This window comes from Mugil cephalus, chromosome 1, assembly GCF_022458985.1.
Source record: "Mugil cephalus isolate CIBA_MC_2020 chromosome 1, CIBA_Mcephalus_1.1, whole genome shotgun sequence".
Taxonomy (NCBI): Eukaryota; Metazoa; Chordata; class Actinopteri; order Mugiliformes; family Mugilidae; genus Mugil; species Mugil cephalus.
Genome location: NC_061770.1, coordinates 10,983,999 through 10,996,471, shown reverse-complemented (window position 1 = coordinate 10,996,471; position 12,473 = coordinate 10,983,999). Strand labels below are relative to the sequence as shown.

General features: G+C 43.5%; 1 protein-coding gene across 3 annotated transcripts in view; it reads right to left on the bottom strand.

The window, feature by feature from the left end:
* LOC124998655 (IQ motif and SEC7 domain-containing protein 1-like) overlaps nt 1–7,397 on the bottom strand; it is an 85,130-nt gene extending 77,733 nt beyond the window's left edge. For 2 of the 3 annotated variants that reach the window (XM_047573217.1, XM_047573800.1), the window contains exon 1: nt 6,761–7,396. In XM_047573217.1, the coding sequence (XP_047429173.1) occupies nt 6,761–7,011 (251 nt within the window). In that variant the 5' untranslated portion in view covers nt 7,012–7,396. Of the gene's footprint in view, nt 1–6,760 lie in introns of all 3 variants that reach the window. The other variant, XM_047573137.1, reaches the window with a different exon arrangement.
* Between the last annotated feature and the right edge of the window lie 5,076 nt (nt 7,398–12,473).

Genomic DNA, 12,473 nt, shown 5'->3' with positions numbered 1-12,473 from the left:
CAATCAGACATTTAAGGTATCTATTTGATTTGCAAGCTTATTTGTACATTAACTCATCACTATGTGCAGAAGCAACAGTAACGTGTCAGATTACTATTTTTTTTTTCCGGACATCCCTCTTCCATCAAAAAGCCCTATTTGCATAATTACGCAGCTGCTTTAACTTGTCAAACAGATTGAGCTGCAGAGCTTCAGAATCAAAAAGCAATTACAGTTTAGAAGCAGCTAATTATGTGCGATGAACAAAAAAACATGGATATTTTGTAGGCACTGTCTGCCCGTAAGTGTTCTTTTACGTGCTCTCGCAGCCCTACAGAACTCGTGACCGGGGAGGCTGCGCCTCGGTCCACATCCTGGCACAAAGTCAACAGCTCAGGAGCCCTGCAGCTCGTTCGCCAGCGACGAAAGACACATTGGAGCGTTAGAGCTCTAACAAAAGAGGGAGCTGCAGCTTGCAAAGATTTCTCACATTAATCATCAATAATTGATTCCCCAAGATTACTTTAGCTTCTTTACCGACTTGGATTCACACTGGATTTAGATGACGGGGGGAAAACAAAAATCTCCACAAACATTTCCGCCACAGTCAGCACATTCAAATCCAACAACATTTGAGATGACACTCCTGTAAATACGTGCTACTGAAGATTCCCATATTGGTTCAGCAAACAATGAATAACCGTCTCTTTCACAGAGCACACAATGCAGCGAAGTTTACAGTTCGAAGGCACGCGTTCATAAACAGTTTCAACACACTTCCAAAAACAAAGTGCTATGCAGAAAATGACACATCAGCTGTTTGTCAGCTACTGCAGAGGAAGTTGTCTCTCCACCGATCGCGTCAGCATTCCAAATACTGTTTACACTCGGCTGGCTATCTGGGCCCGGGACGACGTTTGAATGCTAAATGTGGGCAGGCAGATGCATCCACCAGCTCCGAGATAAGAAATGAAAGCAGACACCGGCCCACGTCAAACCCCAGAGGACTGGTTCAGATCAGATCCACTGTGGATCCACTCTGATTAAAGCACCAGCCTCCCTCCCGCGCAGGGTGCAAGGAAAACTTTAATCACAACCACTGTCGCAGACTTATTAAACAATTAATTTGTGACTTCACAACTGGTTGTATTCCCCGATGACACAGACGGACCTGGCACGTGTGGCTGAAAGTCTGCTGAAACATTTAGTCTGGACACAATTGCTCGCAAAGGATCATTTATCACTAATGCGTGCCATTAAAACTTGCAGCCCTGTCTTCTATGATCACTCATCTCTCTCCAGGGACACGCATTAGGCGTAGAAAGCTGTTATAAACAAACATACCGTGGAACTAAAGGGCTGACGAGGCAGGTAGAGCATGAACAGAAGAAACCTGATATGTATGCGACTGCTTTTTGGGATTACAATCATCCAGGAAGACCAGTTTATAGATGCAAATCAGGGTCACTGCGTGAATTTCCATTACCTATGCAGCAGTTGCATATCCGGATACCTTGAATGACAGCGTTACTCCGGAGCGAGTTCTTTAGGATCCACAGACAAATCTGTTGACCTGGCAGCACTGGTTCCACTATCGGTGGTGCATCACATTTCCTGCTGTCTGCACTTTGTTTCAAAACAAGGCCAAAGCGAAAAAAAAAAGAAAATGTACAAACAACATAGAGGGGAAAGCTTTCCATTTATAGCCAAACCAAGACAGCGACAACCACAAGGTATCATTCAGCAAAAGAAACGCTCTGCGTCACTTGTGTTGCAGTGACTGTTTTATGCTGACTTTTATTTCTCATTACTTCTCATTCCCTTTTTCCGTCACTCAGTCACTTATGGGTGATGCCAACGGAGAACAACTCGCCACTATCCATTTATGATCTGAACAAACAAAACACTGTTCCTGCATGTGTCCACCCGCTACCATGCAACAAACAAAGGAGGAGCCAAGGGGGATAAAAGGTTCCAGCTGATCAATTATTAAAATCCATACCGGGAATAAAATGCAATAGGCCATCACTGCAGTCTACATCGACTACCGTAGGCTATCGCTATAAATGCATTAGCAGGAGTACAGAAGTAGGGGACTTAATATAGTGAACACAAATAAGAAAAAAGACTACAACAGCAGCATATGGCATGTTGTTGCCATACAGGATTCTCTCCCAGAGCACACGCCCAAGCTTATTTTCCCTCCTATTAAAAAGTTTAACACCCAGCATGAGTTCAGCAGTTAGCATTTTTGTCTCGCGGCAACATGGTCCAGGATTCAAAGCTGACTGAGCTTAAAGTTAAACATCATTATGAAAGAACAACACAGGCCTGAGCACAGAGATATGAGAGTGCAGAGCGCTTTCTGAGTTTTGTGTGGATTCCTACAGTGATGGCGGAGATAACAATCTTGAAAAGAAAATAATAATCATCTACCTAGGAATTTCAAGATTTGCCTTTATGGGAAAGACTGTTGTTAGTAGCAGGGCACCTGAACAAATATCTTATTTCAAAATACAATACTACTAGATACTAGTTTGACACATTAAACAAACAATACATGTGACGCGCATCAGTGAGATTTGGAGCGTACACCGATCAGCCACAACATTAAAACCACTGACAGGATAAGTAAATAACATCGACTATCTTGTGACAACACGATGTTCTACTGGAAAACTACTGCATGTGACATTTGAATGGATGTTACTTCCACATGGACCACCCACCTAGACCAGACCAGGCACACCCCACCCCACAGCAATGACAGTCCTTGACGGCACACACACACACACACACACAAAAAAAAAAAAAAAAGCACAAGATGTTGACCTGGCCTTCTCAAAGTCACCAAGTATCTGTAGGATGCACTGGAACAATCCTGACCTACAAGACACCCTCAGGAGGCCCATGTCCATTCTCTGATGAGTTGTAACTGTTTTGGAGGCACAAGAGAGACCTACTCAATATTAGGCAGGTGGTCATAATGTTATGTCGGATCGGTGTATGTAGTGTTAGGCAGACCTCCGTCTGTAAAACACAGTAAATCCAAGCATTTCCCAAGCTCACTCACATTTAGGGCACAGACATCTGAGAATCTTGTCCTCTAATTCTTGCTAAGATAACAAATGTTACTGTTAGACCAGTTCCTGCTTCCTTATGAGAGTCACTTCCTGGTCAACATACCTGCAGTCACATATTTCACAGTCAGAGGTGAAAAGACATGCAGGACATCACCAAGAGAGCCTCATCTATCATGGCATGAAAAGAAAAAACAATACACAATACTGTCACGGGACTGGAAGCTGGATATACAGGAATATACACTAATATTCATATGCAGGATATGAAGCCAAAGTCTGAAATGTGTCTGTTTAAACATTGGTATCATCTGTTTGCCAACAGTGTTGCTATTCAGACATGTGAGCTCTGACTTGCAATGGAGTGTTTTTTTGTTGTTTGTTTTTTTTTTTTTTTTTTTTTTTATGTGGTCACAGTGAGCGTCAAGACATACCAGTCGCCTAAAGTTGCCCTTTATGGGACGGTATTTGTTTAGACTAAGAGATGCAGTCACAAGCTGCGGAAAAGAAACAGCAGATTCAAAATTAGTTTCTCTGCTCAGCAGCTCACAGAGGATCTTGTACCGAGAATCTGTTGTTTCATCATTGTACTCAGAGATGTGGACTTTGGAGACGGGTGCTATTAAAATATGACCAGTTTTTCCTGAGGAACAACCATTACAAATTAGTTTTTAGATTAATAATCTCTCAGGTATTGACGATATGAAGAGTGCAACCATGCGAGCGGCTTTATGAGGTGACGCTTAAAGGTGGAAAAAGCCACTACTAAGCACACGCGTTGATAATTGAACCGAGCAGCCAAGCAAACATGCCTCTCCCTGATTCAGCATGAATCAGGATGTGCCGCCGCTTGTTGCTCCTTCCTTGATGAGCCTGGGCCTTATCATTTCATTAGTGCACATCGCAATGGCAGCAGTGCTAATGCTAGTTTCACAGGATGAGCAGCTAAGTTACAAAACGGCCACGCATGACCAGCTACACCAAGTCAAAACTGAAACATCCCTTAAGCATTTGTTCACGTCATGCTGTCACCTATTAAAAAAACAAACACGTGATTGGTTGATTGTCACTGTCCCACGAACTGTTGGGACGTCAGTTTGTAGGTTCATATCGTCAGCTTCCACCGAAAACACAGCACAGCACTCATGACGCAACAGCTAATGTAGCAACAAACTCATAATGTATCTTGGATCAGTGAGACCTAGAAACACTATTGCGGAATGACAAACGGAAATTTTTGGTACGGTCAAAGTTCACGAGTTGTGACATGTTTGCTGACTTTATGGTGAAGCCAGGTCAAGATCTGGACAGAAGTTTTTGTATTTTTATAGAATGTCAAAAAAAAAATGTTGATAATTACAACAGTCTCATTGTTTCATTATGCTTTGCAAATCTTCCATTAAGTTAACCGGTCATTAGCTTGCTAAACTTTAGACTTTTTGACTTCTAGGTACCAAAAGTAGTTTCGCTGCGTTGTCCTCACAACTTACTGCTAATATTACCACTCAACCTCAAGCAATCTGCTTTGTTGTAACCACAAGAGAAAAAGTACCATTTGCAGGCAGCGGTGGTTTTCTCAGACCTGGAAAAATGAACATTACCCACTCGTCAAAGAAAAAGAACAACCTCTGCATCCATCTTCAGGACCTCCTACTCTCTGAGGTCTCTCTCTGTATTTTATGTGTCTGGTCTTTTCTTCTTAAGGTGTTTGTTTCTCTGTCATCCATCTTCTTGGAGGTCAGCCCATTAGCATTAGGAAGATTTACCATCACATTTGTCTTTTTCTTGTTCGCTGCTTTACTTTTCTTTCTCTCTGTATTGCTGAAAGAGCTTTGCCACTAATTGATTGAGTTGAAGGCTACTGACAGCACGTTACATAGCTAAAGATTATTTAACATGTTAGCATGCTAACAATTTTCTGATTCAATTAGAACAGGTGGCTAAATGCATTGGTGTTGTTGGTATTTAGAAGTCTACTACTTACATTTTTAAATATTATTTTAGGTCTGACCAAAGTGGACCACCTACGCAACTGACGCACTAACCAGCACAGCCATCTGAAGAGCTATGCTTCTATCATGGGCAAAAATAATAAATATAAAGGAAGTGTTCACAAATTGCCAGACTACAAAATGGTGTCCACAAAAGTCTCTTGGCCTTATAGGAATCGCTCTGTTCCTGGGAAACCCTCTACACAATCAGGGGTTATTTAAAAGAAAAAAAAAGAAGATATTTAGTTTTCTTTATACGATTTTTGTCACCGTTTCCTTAAACTTGCTAAATGGGGAGAAAAGCCTAGCTGGACAGTTTAATTTCTAAGTATAAACAGTTTAAATTCAATTGCCCCCATGCTAAAGTGACTTGTACATCCTAGATGTAGTTTTGCTTAAAGCAACTACATTCTTTAAAATGATCACTGCACGTAAATGACATTTTAAACTGTGTACCCTCCATAAAGCGCACTTTACGTTATTAGCGGCTGTCATCTTCCATCAGGTTCACCAGGGTAATCGCAGGATCCTCAGTAACCTCTGTGCCAGTCTATTAGCGCTGGCTGAAACACTGTTCAGACACTGTGACCGTGCAGAATGAAACGTGGTGACAGACTTTTCCAGGAATATCCGACAGAATACTCTTCGATGCCCGGGTGAAATTTATAAACGGAGAGCGCAAAAGGTCAGTGTTACAATGTCGTAATCTCACAAGTCTTCCTGTTTCAGACAGCAAAGACATACAGTCCATGAGACATCTGTATTGATTTCCTGCCATGGATCTTCCTGACACTAACAAACCCCTGGAGACAAAGGTCAAGCACAATCACTTGGTCCTGCAGACTGTCAGAAGCTGAGTTAAATGTCTGCACATGGAGGCATTTTGGAGATATAGGCGCAGCAGAGCGTGAACTTCAACACAGAGCTGGTGCTTAGAGAGCATCAAGGTATTTACTACTAACAGATCACTGCTCAGTCTGCAGATAAGCATAAAAACATCGCTGCTTAGTGGGTTTATCCCAAGTTTATGCCCTTGTATTATTTTGTTGTTTGCCTCACACACTAAAAAAAAAAAAAAAAAAAACGTGCGTGACTGCCACGTGCACATGAAATCAGTCACTGCTGCTTTAACAGAAGTTATCAAATAATCAGAGACCATTTACAAGTCAGTAGAAACCTAAAGTGCTTGCGTAAGTGTGTGGAGTTTTGACTACTGGTCATTGCAAACACCTTCAGGCAAAACAAATGGCACTGGTTGAACTGGTTAAGACAATGCTCACAAAAACACTGCAGTTACATCGTGAAGATGACTGCAGCAGAGTGATGACATTCATAGATATAATTGTTCCTTAATGAGGGTTGTAATTCTGAAACTGTATCTGCTCGTTGCTGCATTTGTCAGGGACAGACAGACAGATCAAATGATGGTGGAGGCCAGTTTCTCCCTCACATAATCCCATATGGTTAGGAGCCTTATGCAACAATGCCCATTTTCTGGTACTGGGAGTAATTCACACACCCCTTTTTCTATTTTATAGGAAAACCGGATACCAAAGTGAGTACTGCGGATGACTGTATGGCAGCGATAGCTGTCTGGTTTGGCAATAATCACTCTAACTCAGTGCAGTCTGTCACTTTTCCCGCAGAATAAAATTTAAATGAAGACGAATTAACTTTTTCAAAACAATATCAGATGCTGTTATCCCTTACTTTTCCTGCGTGGCATGCTCCTCTATGGCTCTCAGGCTGTTGCTGCCCTGCAGCAGCCTGCAGGTTGCCAGGTGCCGCTGGTACTGCTCCTTCAGACACACATTCTCCGTGCACAAGTCGGACACTTGCTGCTCCAGCTCCTCGATCCTCCCTCTCTGCCTCTCCAGCAACTCCTGCTGGGTCTCGATGATCCTGTTAAGCTCCTTCAGATATTCCGCAGCCCTGGTAGGGTTCTCGGTCGGGCTTTCCATATCGCCCCGGCCGCCTTTCCGTTGCGCCGCGGGTTCCCTGTCGTAGCGCAGGAGCCGGGGAGAGAGGCGCCTTCGGTGCGGTTCGGGCTGTACGTTCAAGCGCAACAATTCAGTCGGCTGCACCGTTTACGCCTCGTCATTGCTTGAAGTCGGCGTTTGTGGGTAATAATTCCGAATGAAAGGCACAAGTAGTCCCCCTTGCACAAAACAAACAAATAACAACAAACAACAAGAAAAAAAAAACTAAAACGCATCAAGCTGGAAAATGTCAGCGGGCGTCAAGATATCAATCAAACAAACGTGACAGACTTCATAGCGAGGATCGCGGCTGGTGCTGAGCACGGCTCTTCCCCCTGTTGGCAACGCGATATGACATTTTCTCTTTGGTACCTTTCGCTCCATGCTGTTCCCGTGACTTTTCGTAAACAGAGGCAGGCTGTCGGGGAGGCGGGGTTTTCAAGTTTTATGAATCTGCAGGTCTCTCTGGGCAGTAATGACTTTGCAGCTGCTGCGGGAACGTATATGCATTTTTAGTTTATCAGGCCAGAATGCATTTTTTATTTTTATTTTTTAATCGCGTGCGTCGTGCAGCTTAAACGCTCGCCGTGCGCGAGCAACACACACTGACGCTGCGAACTGGATGACATTTTGATTTGCCTGAACTTTCGTTGCGGCGTTGTGTTCAACGTTATGTGGAACCGACTGGTACAGAGTAGACAGAGCTGAGCTCCCGTCTCCCCCGCAGAGTTGTTTACTATGCTGTGTGTGTATTTCACCGACAGGCCCGCTTATCCCCTCTGGTGACACGAGTGTGATAGATACTAGCAGCCACCAGCCTTGGTTTTTGAATCAAAAACGACTCGGTCCAGCACGTGAGGAATGGAGGTGCACATTTACACGGGCTTTGTTAGACCTGTCTTTCCCTGAGAGTAAACACCTCACAGCACCTTGCCTGTGATATCAGCGGCCCATGCTTAGTTTTCCACTGGAGTCCTGCCTTCAAGACCCTTTTTAAGATGACTGTAGGATTCCTCATGCACAACTGAATGGAAAGTTTAAAGAAAACTAGTCGACTATTTAAAAAGATCTCCCTGTCTTATGGGAGAGGTAGAGCATGCTTTAATGCCTTCTCCCCCATTCTGGGATTTTATTTTATTTTTTAATCAATGCGGTGGTGCACACTCATCTGTCTGTCATAAAGTGCTGATTTTCAGTGCTCGATTGCTTTTCTGTCCTGCATTTGAAGCAGTTAGAGTCCAAACTGAGACGGTGAGTCCGCTGAGGCCTCTACCGTCATGGTGCGCAACCTGAAGAGCAGCACTTTTTAGACAACTCGCTTTAATGTGGAGGCAGGGCAGCAAACCGGAGGCAGTGGGAAGCAGTTTAATGACACGGAGTGCAGATGGAGTACATCAGGGTTTTTTTTTCTTTTCTTTTCTTTTTCCTGTGGCTGCCACATGGTTGAAGGCCAAGGAGGGCTGCGACTGCCTTAACACGCCACCCAGAAGAAAACACGGCACACGTCTACTTACGACCAAATGTCACAGTGTAATGTCTCATGTCAGTGCTGCTTCGTGCCTGATGCCCGATTTCTAACGAACATCTTTTTCATGGCACAATACCACCATCAGGTAAAAACTTCCATCTTACCATCCATTATGTGATGGAAGGTCTCCATCCAGATGCAGCTTGAACCAGCCCTATTAAAGTGTCTTTCAGCAAGCCATTGAATCCCTTCCAGATAGGGCTGTGATGTTCTTTATCTGAGACACAGGGAACAAGGTGAAAAGAATACCACAGAAATCACATCACACAGTCTTATTTCTGTAATTACAAAACCCACAGATCAGTCAGTCTTAAGTACACGCCTCTCACGAGATTTGTGAGCGCTGGAAGTCTTGACTTGTGTATGAGGAATGCCAGCACCCACAGGATATTAACCACTTCAAAGCGCGCTGCTTGTCATTATTACACTCTTGGGGCCGCTCCGTTCTTCCGTTGGCTGACCAGTCATACGCTGGTGCCAGTGAGGGTGCCAGCCAGGAAGATTTATTTTTTGAAATTGCCCGTATATTTGCACTGAAACAAACCCACTCGGAAGCGCTCTTAGTTCACAAAGCATTCGCCAGCTGTGATGGAAGAAGGGCTCCGATAATTTAACCAGCAGAGTGGAAAACTTTTTTCCCTCCCCTCGAGAATGCCAAATGGCCACTGCTGAGGCCGCAACAATCTTATATAAATGTGAGTTTGTGTGACGGATTTGAACTTGCACACTGGAGGGAGCGATGAAGAGGCAATATAGTAATTTAGTCTAGTTATGATATTTCATAAAATACATAATTAAAGTCATAAATACTAAGCGCAAACAGGTGAGCAAGTTTTCTCTGTGGTGCTGTTCAAATATAGAGGAAGTCTGATTAAGTGAAACTTTACCACACAAATATAAAATATTAAATATAAATAAATTATTAAATATACAGTAGAGCATAGGTCTCCAACAGGGGGTCTGTGACCTCTAGGTGGTCTGCAGAGGTACTACAGGGGGGGTTGCAAAATCTTTGGTTGATTAGACATTTTTCATATATATATTTATTTTTTTATTTTTTTCATTTTACCCCCCAAATTTAAATTTGTTAAATTCAGTCAAGCTTAATATAATTCAATTCAATTTTATTTATATAGTGCCAATAATAATACAAATTGTCTCAAGATGCTTTACAGCCTTTGATAGAATAGTTCAGTTTAAATGAGAGGTGTCATGATTGGAGATGAAGCGACAATGTTTTCCACCATCAGAACCTGGAAACACAGGGGCAGTAATGTCCTTGTTCGGGCCTGTTTTGCAGCATCTGGGCCAGAGCGACTCGGCATCATTGATGAACCAATGAATCCTGGACTATACCAGCAAATTCCAAAAGTAAATGTCATCTGTCCCTGAGCTGAATCTTAAAGAGAAACTGGGTCATGCAGCGAAGGCCACGACTGCAAGCACACAAGTCCTTCTGCAAAACAATGGTTAAAGAAGAACGAAATGTATGTTTTGGAATGACCAAGTCAAAATCCTGATCTTTATCCAATAGAAATGTTGTGGAAGGGACTGAGTTAAGTATAGCATGTCAGGGAATCTATCAGCATCTCAGAACTGAAGCGGTTATGTACTGAGGAATAGGCTAAAATCCTTCCAAGCCGACCAGACGACTGATCAGAAGTTATTAGAAATGTTTAGTTACTGTTATTGCTGCACAAGGCGGTCGCACCAAACACTGGAAAAAAGGGTTCATATACATTTGTAACTCACAGAGATGTACAAATTATTAATTTATTCACAGTTGTTTGATCGGATTCTCTGTCTATTTTTAGGACCTTAAGAGGCACTTTTATGCAGAAAGGGAGAAAATTCTGATCCTATTAAACAGTATTATATGTGAATCCATATGCACAAAACGCATAAATTACTTCCACCGGGCTTACAGCAGCAACCTCTGACTTCTCTCAAGAAAAAAAACAAAAACAAAACAAAACAGAAAAACAAAGAAGATTTCCAGTTGGTCCTCTTCACTCAGTCCTGGACACCCCATGGGAGCAGCTTTACCACTCTTGACAGGTCTCATTCAGTACCCACCTCATTGATCCCCTCCACTGACAGCACAGTAAGCCATCTGGAACAGTGGCGGTTTCCCCTCGCCTTCGCCCAGGATGCTGCACGACAGCTCTCCACTCGACAGGCTGACGGGTGGGGTTCATCCAACCCATGCGCCTTAATGAAGGGAATAAATTGAGTGTCACTTAGGCGCAGATGAATGCCTTAATGGGATATAAATATGCTGCATGGTCACATTTAAAACCCACCCGCCACTATCCGCTGATGGGAGCGATGTTAAAAGAGTCAATCCCACTTCTGGGGTTTATTTTAAACGGATCGGACTGCGAATGAAAACTAGTGTTCTGCTGCCGTAAGCAGCTGCCCAAGGGGTAAGTCAACCAGTGGTCGGTGCGTGTTTTCCTTTACGCAACGCACCGGTTAACATGTTTTCCTTTCCTCGGCCAGCTAGCATCTTAAGAACACCCCCGAGCACCCTGTTGTGGCTGCAGTTGTGGACTGCACAGCTGGTTTTTCTTGTGCCTTCTCATAAACAGCTCGCAGGCACAAGTGGGGGCTCTGTCTGCCTAAAGACCCCTCGGAGAAATAAGGAGCGCGTGGCACATAATGCAAAGACTGCTGTTGGAGCTGCGTATGTCCCCCTAAGGATTGTTACTTATTCTCATGTGCAGCAGTGTTTTATGTCTCATGATAACACATTTTTCACAGACACCTGTGGGACGCCTCATAATAATGTCAACTTCTGATACCTGTGTATGTTGTTGTGTAGGTTTGAGACTGTTGGTCGACTGAACATAAGACAGAACATAGAATTGCTTAAAATGATATAATATTAACTGAACGTGGAGATGCGTGTGAGCCAGGGACGGCTGCAGAGTGCTACCGCTGATGCTCTGCTGCTTTGCACATCCTCTGTGTGGTGCAGCATTCTGGTCACCCGCTTTCAGACTGTGTAGCGTTTTCTGACATGCAGGCTGCTGCCGAGGGCATACAAATGAGCTAGGTGACCGGGACCCGGCACCACGGCGGTGTCACAGGCAGATGGGGGATATTTGATCAGCAGCCGCAGACCTTTACATGGCCTCAGTGAGCCCGAGAGAAACACACCCTCCCTCACCTTTCGTGGTTTTGTGTGTGATGCACGAGTGGGAGGGAAGTCGTTGGGATAATTTTGTCTCCATACAAAGCAGCACAGTCACTTCAGAGTGTCTGTAGTAGTAGTAGTAGTTAAATATTGAATACGGAAATAATGTTAGAGGTCAGAGAGAAATTAATCAGAAAAAACATTAATTCAGCGAGAGGAAGAAAATCGCTGGTTGAGAGCAAAGTGAGCGACAGAATCGGCAATGCTAGTTTGAAGCTGCTTATATGTCAATGCCCAATATTATTGTGTATACACTCACTGGCCACTTTATTAGGTACACCTGTTCAATTGCTGGTTAACACAAATAGCTAATCAGCCAATCACATGGCTGTAGTTCAGTGCCTTTAGGCATGAAGAGGTGATCAAGACAAGTTGATCACCTCAAACCGAGTCACAGTCAAACTGAGCATCAGATTGGGGAAGAAAGGAGATTTAAATGACTTTGAACGTGGTATGGTTGTTGGAGCCAGACGGGATGGTCTGAATATTTCAGAAACTGTTCATCTACTGGGATTTTCACGCACAACCATCTCCAGGGTTTACAGAGAATGGTCCAAAAAAGAGAAAATATCCAGTGAGCAGCAGTTGTGTGGACGAAAATGCTTTGTTGATGCGAGAGGTCAGAGGAGAATGGGCAGACTGGTTGGAGATGATAGAAAGGCAACAGTAACTCAAATAACCACTGGCTACAACCAAGGAATGCAGAATACCATCTCT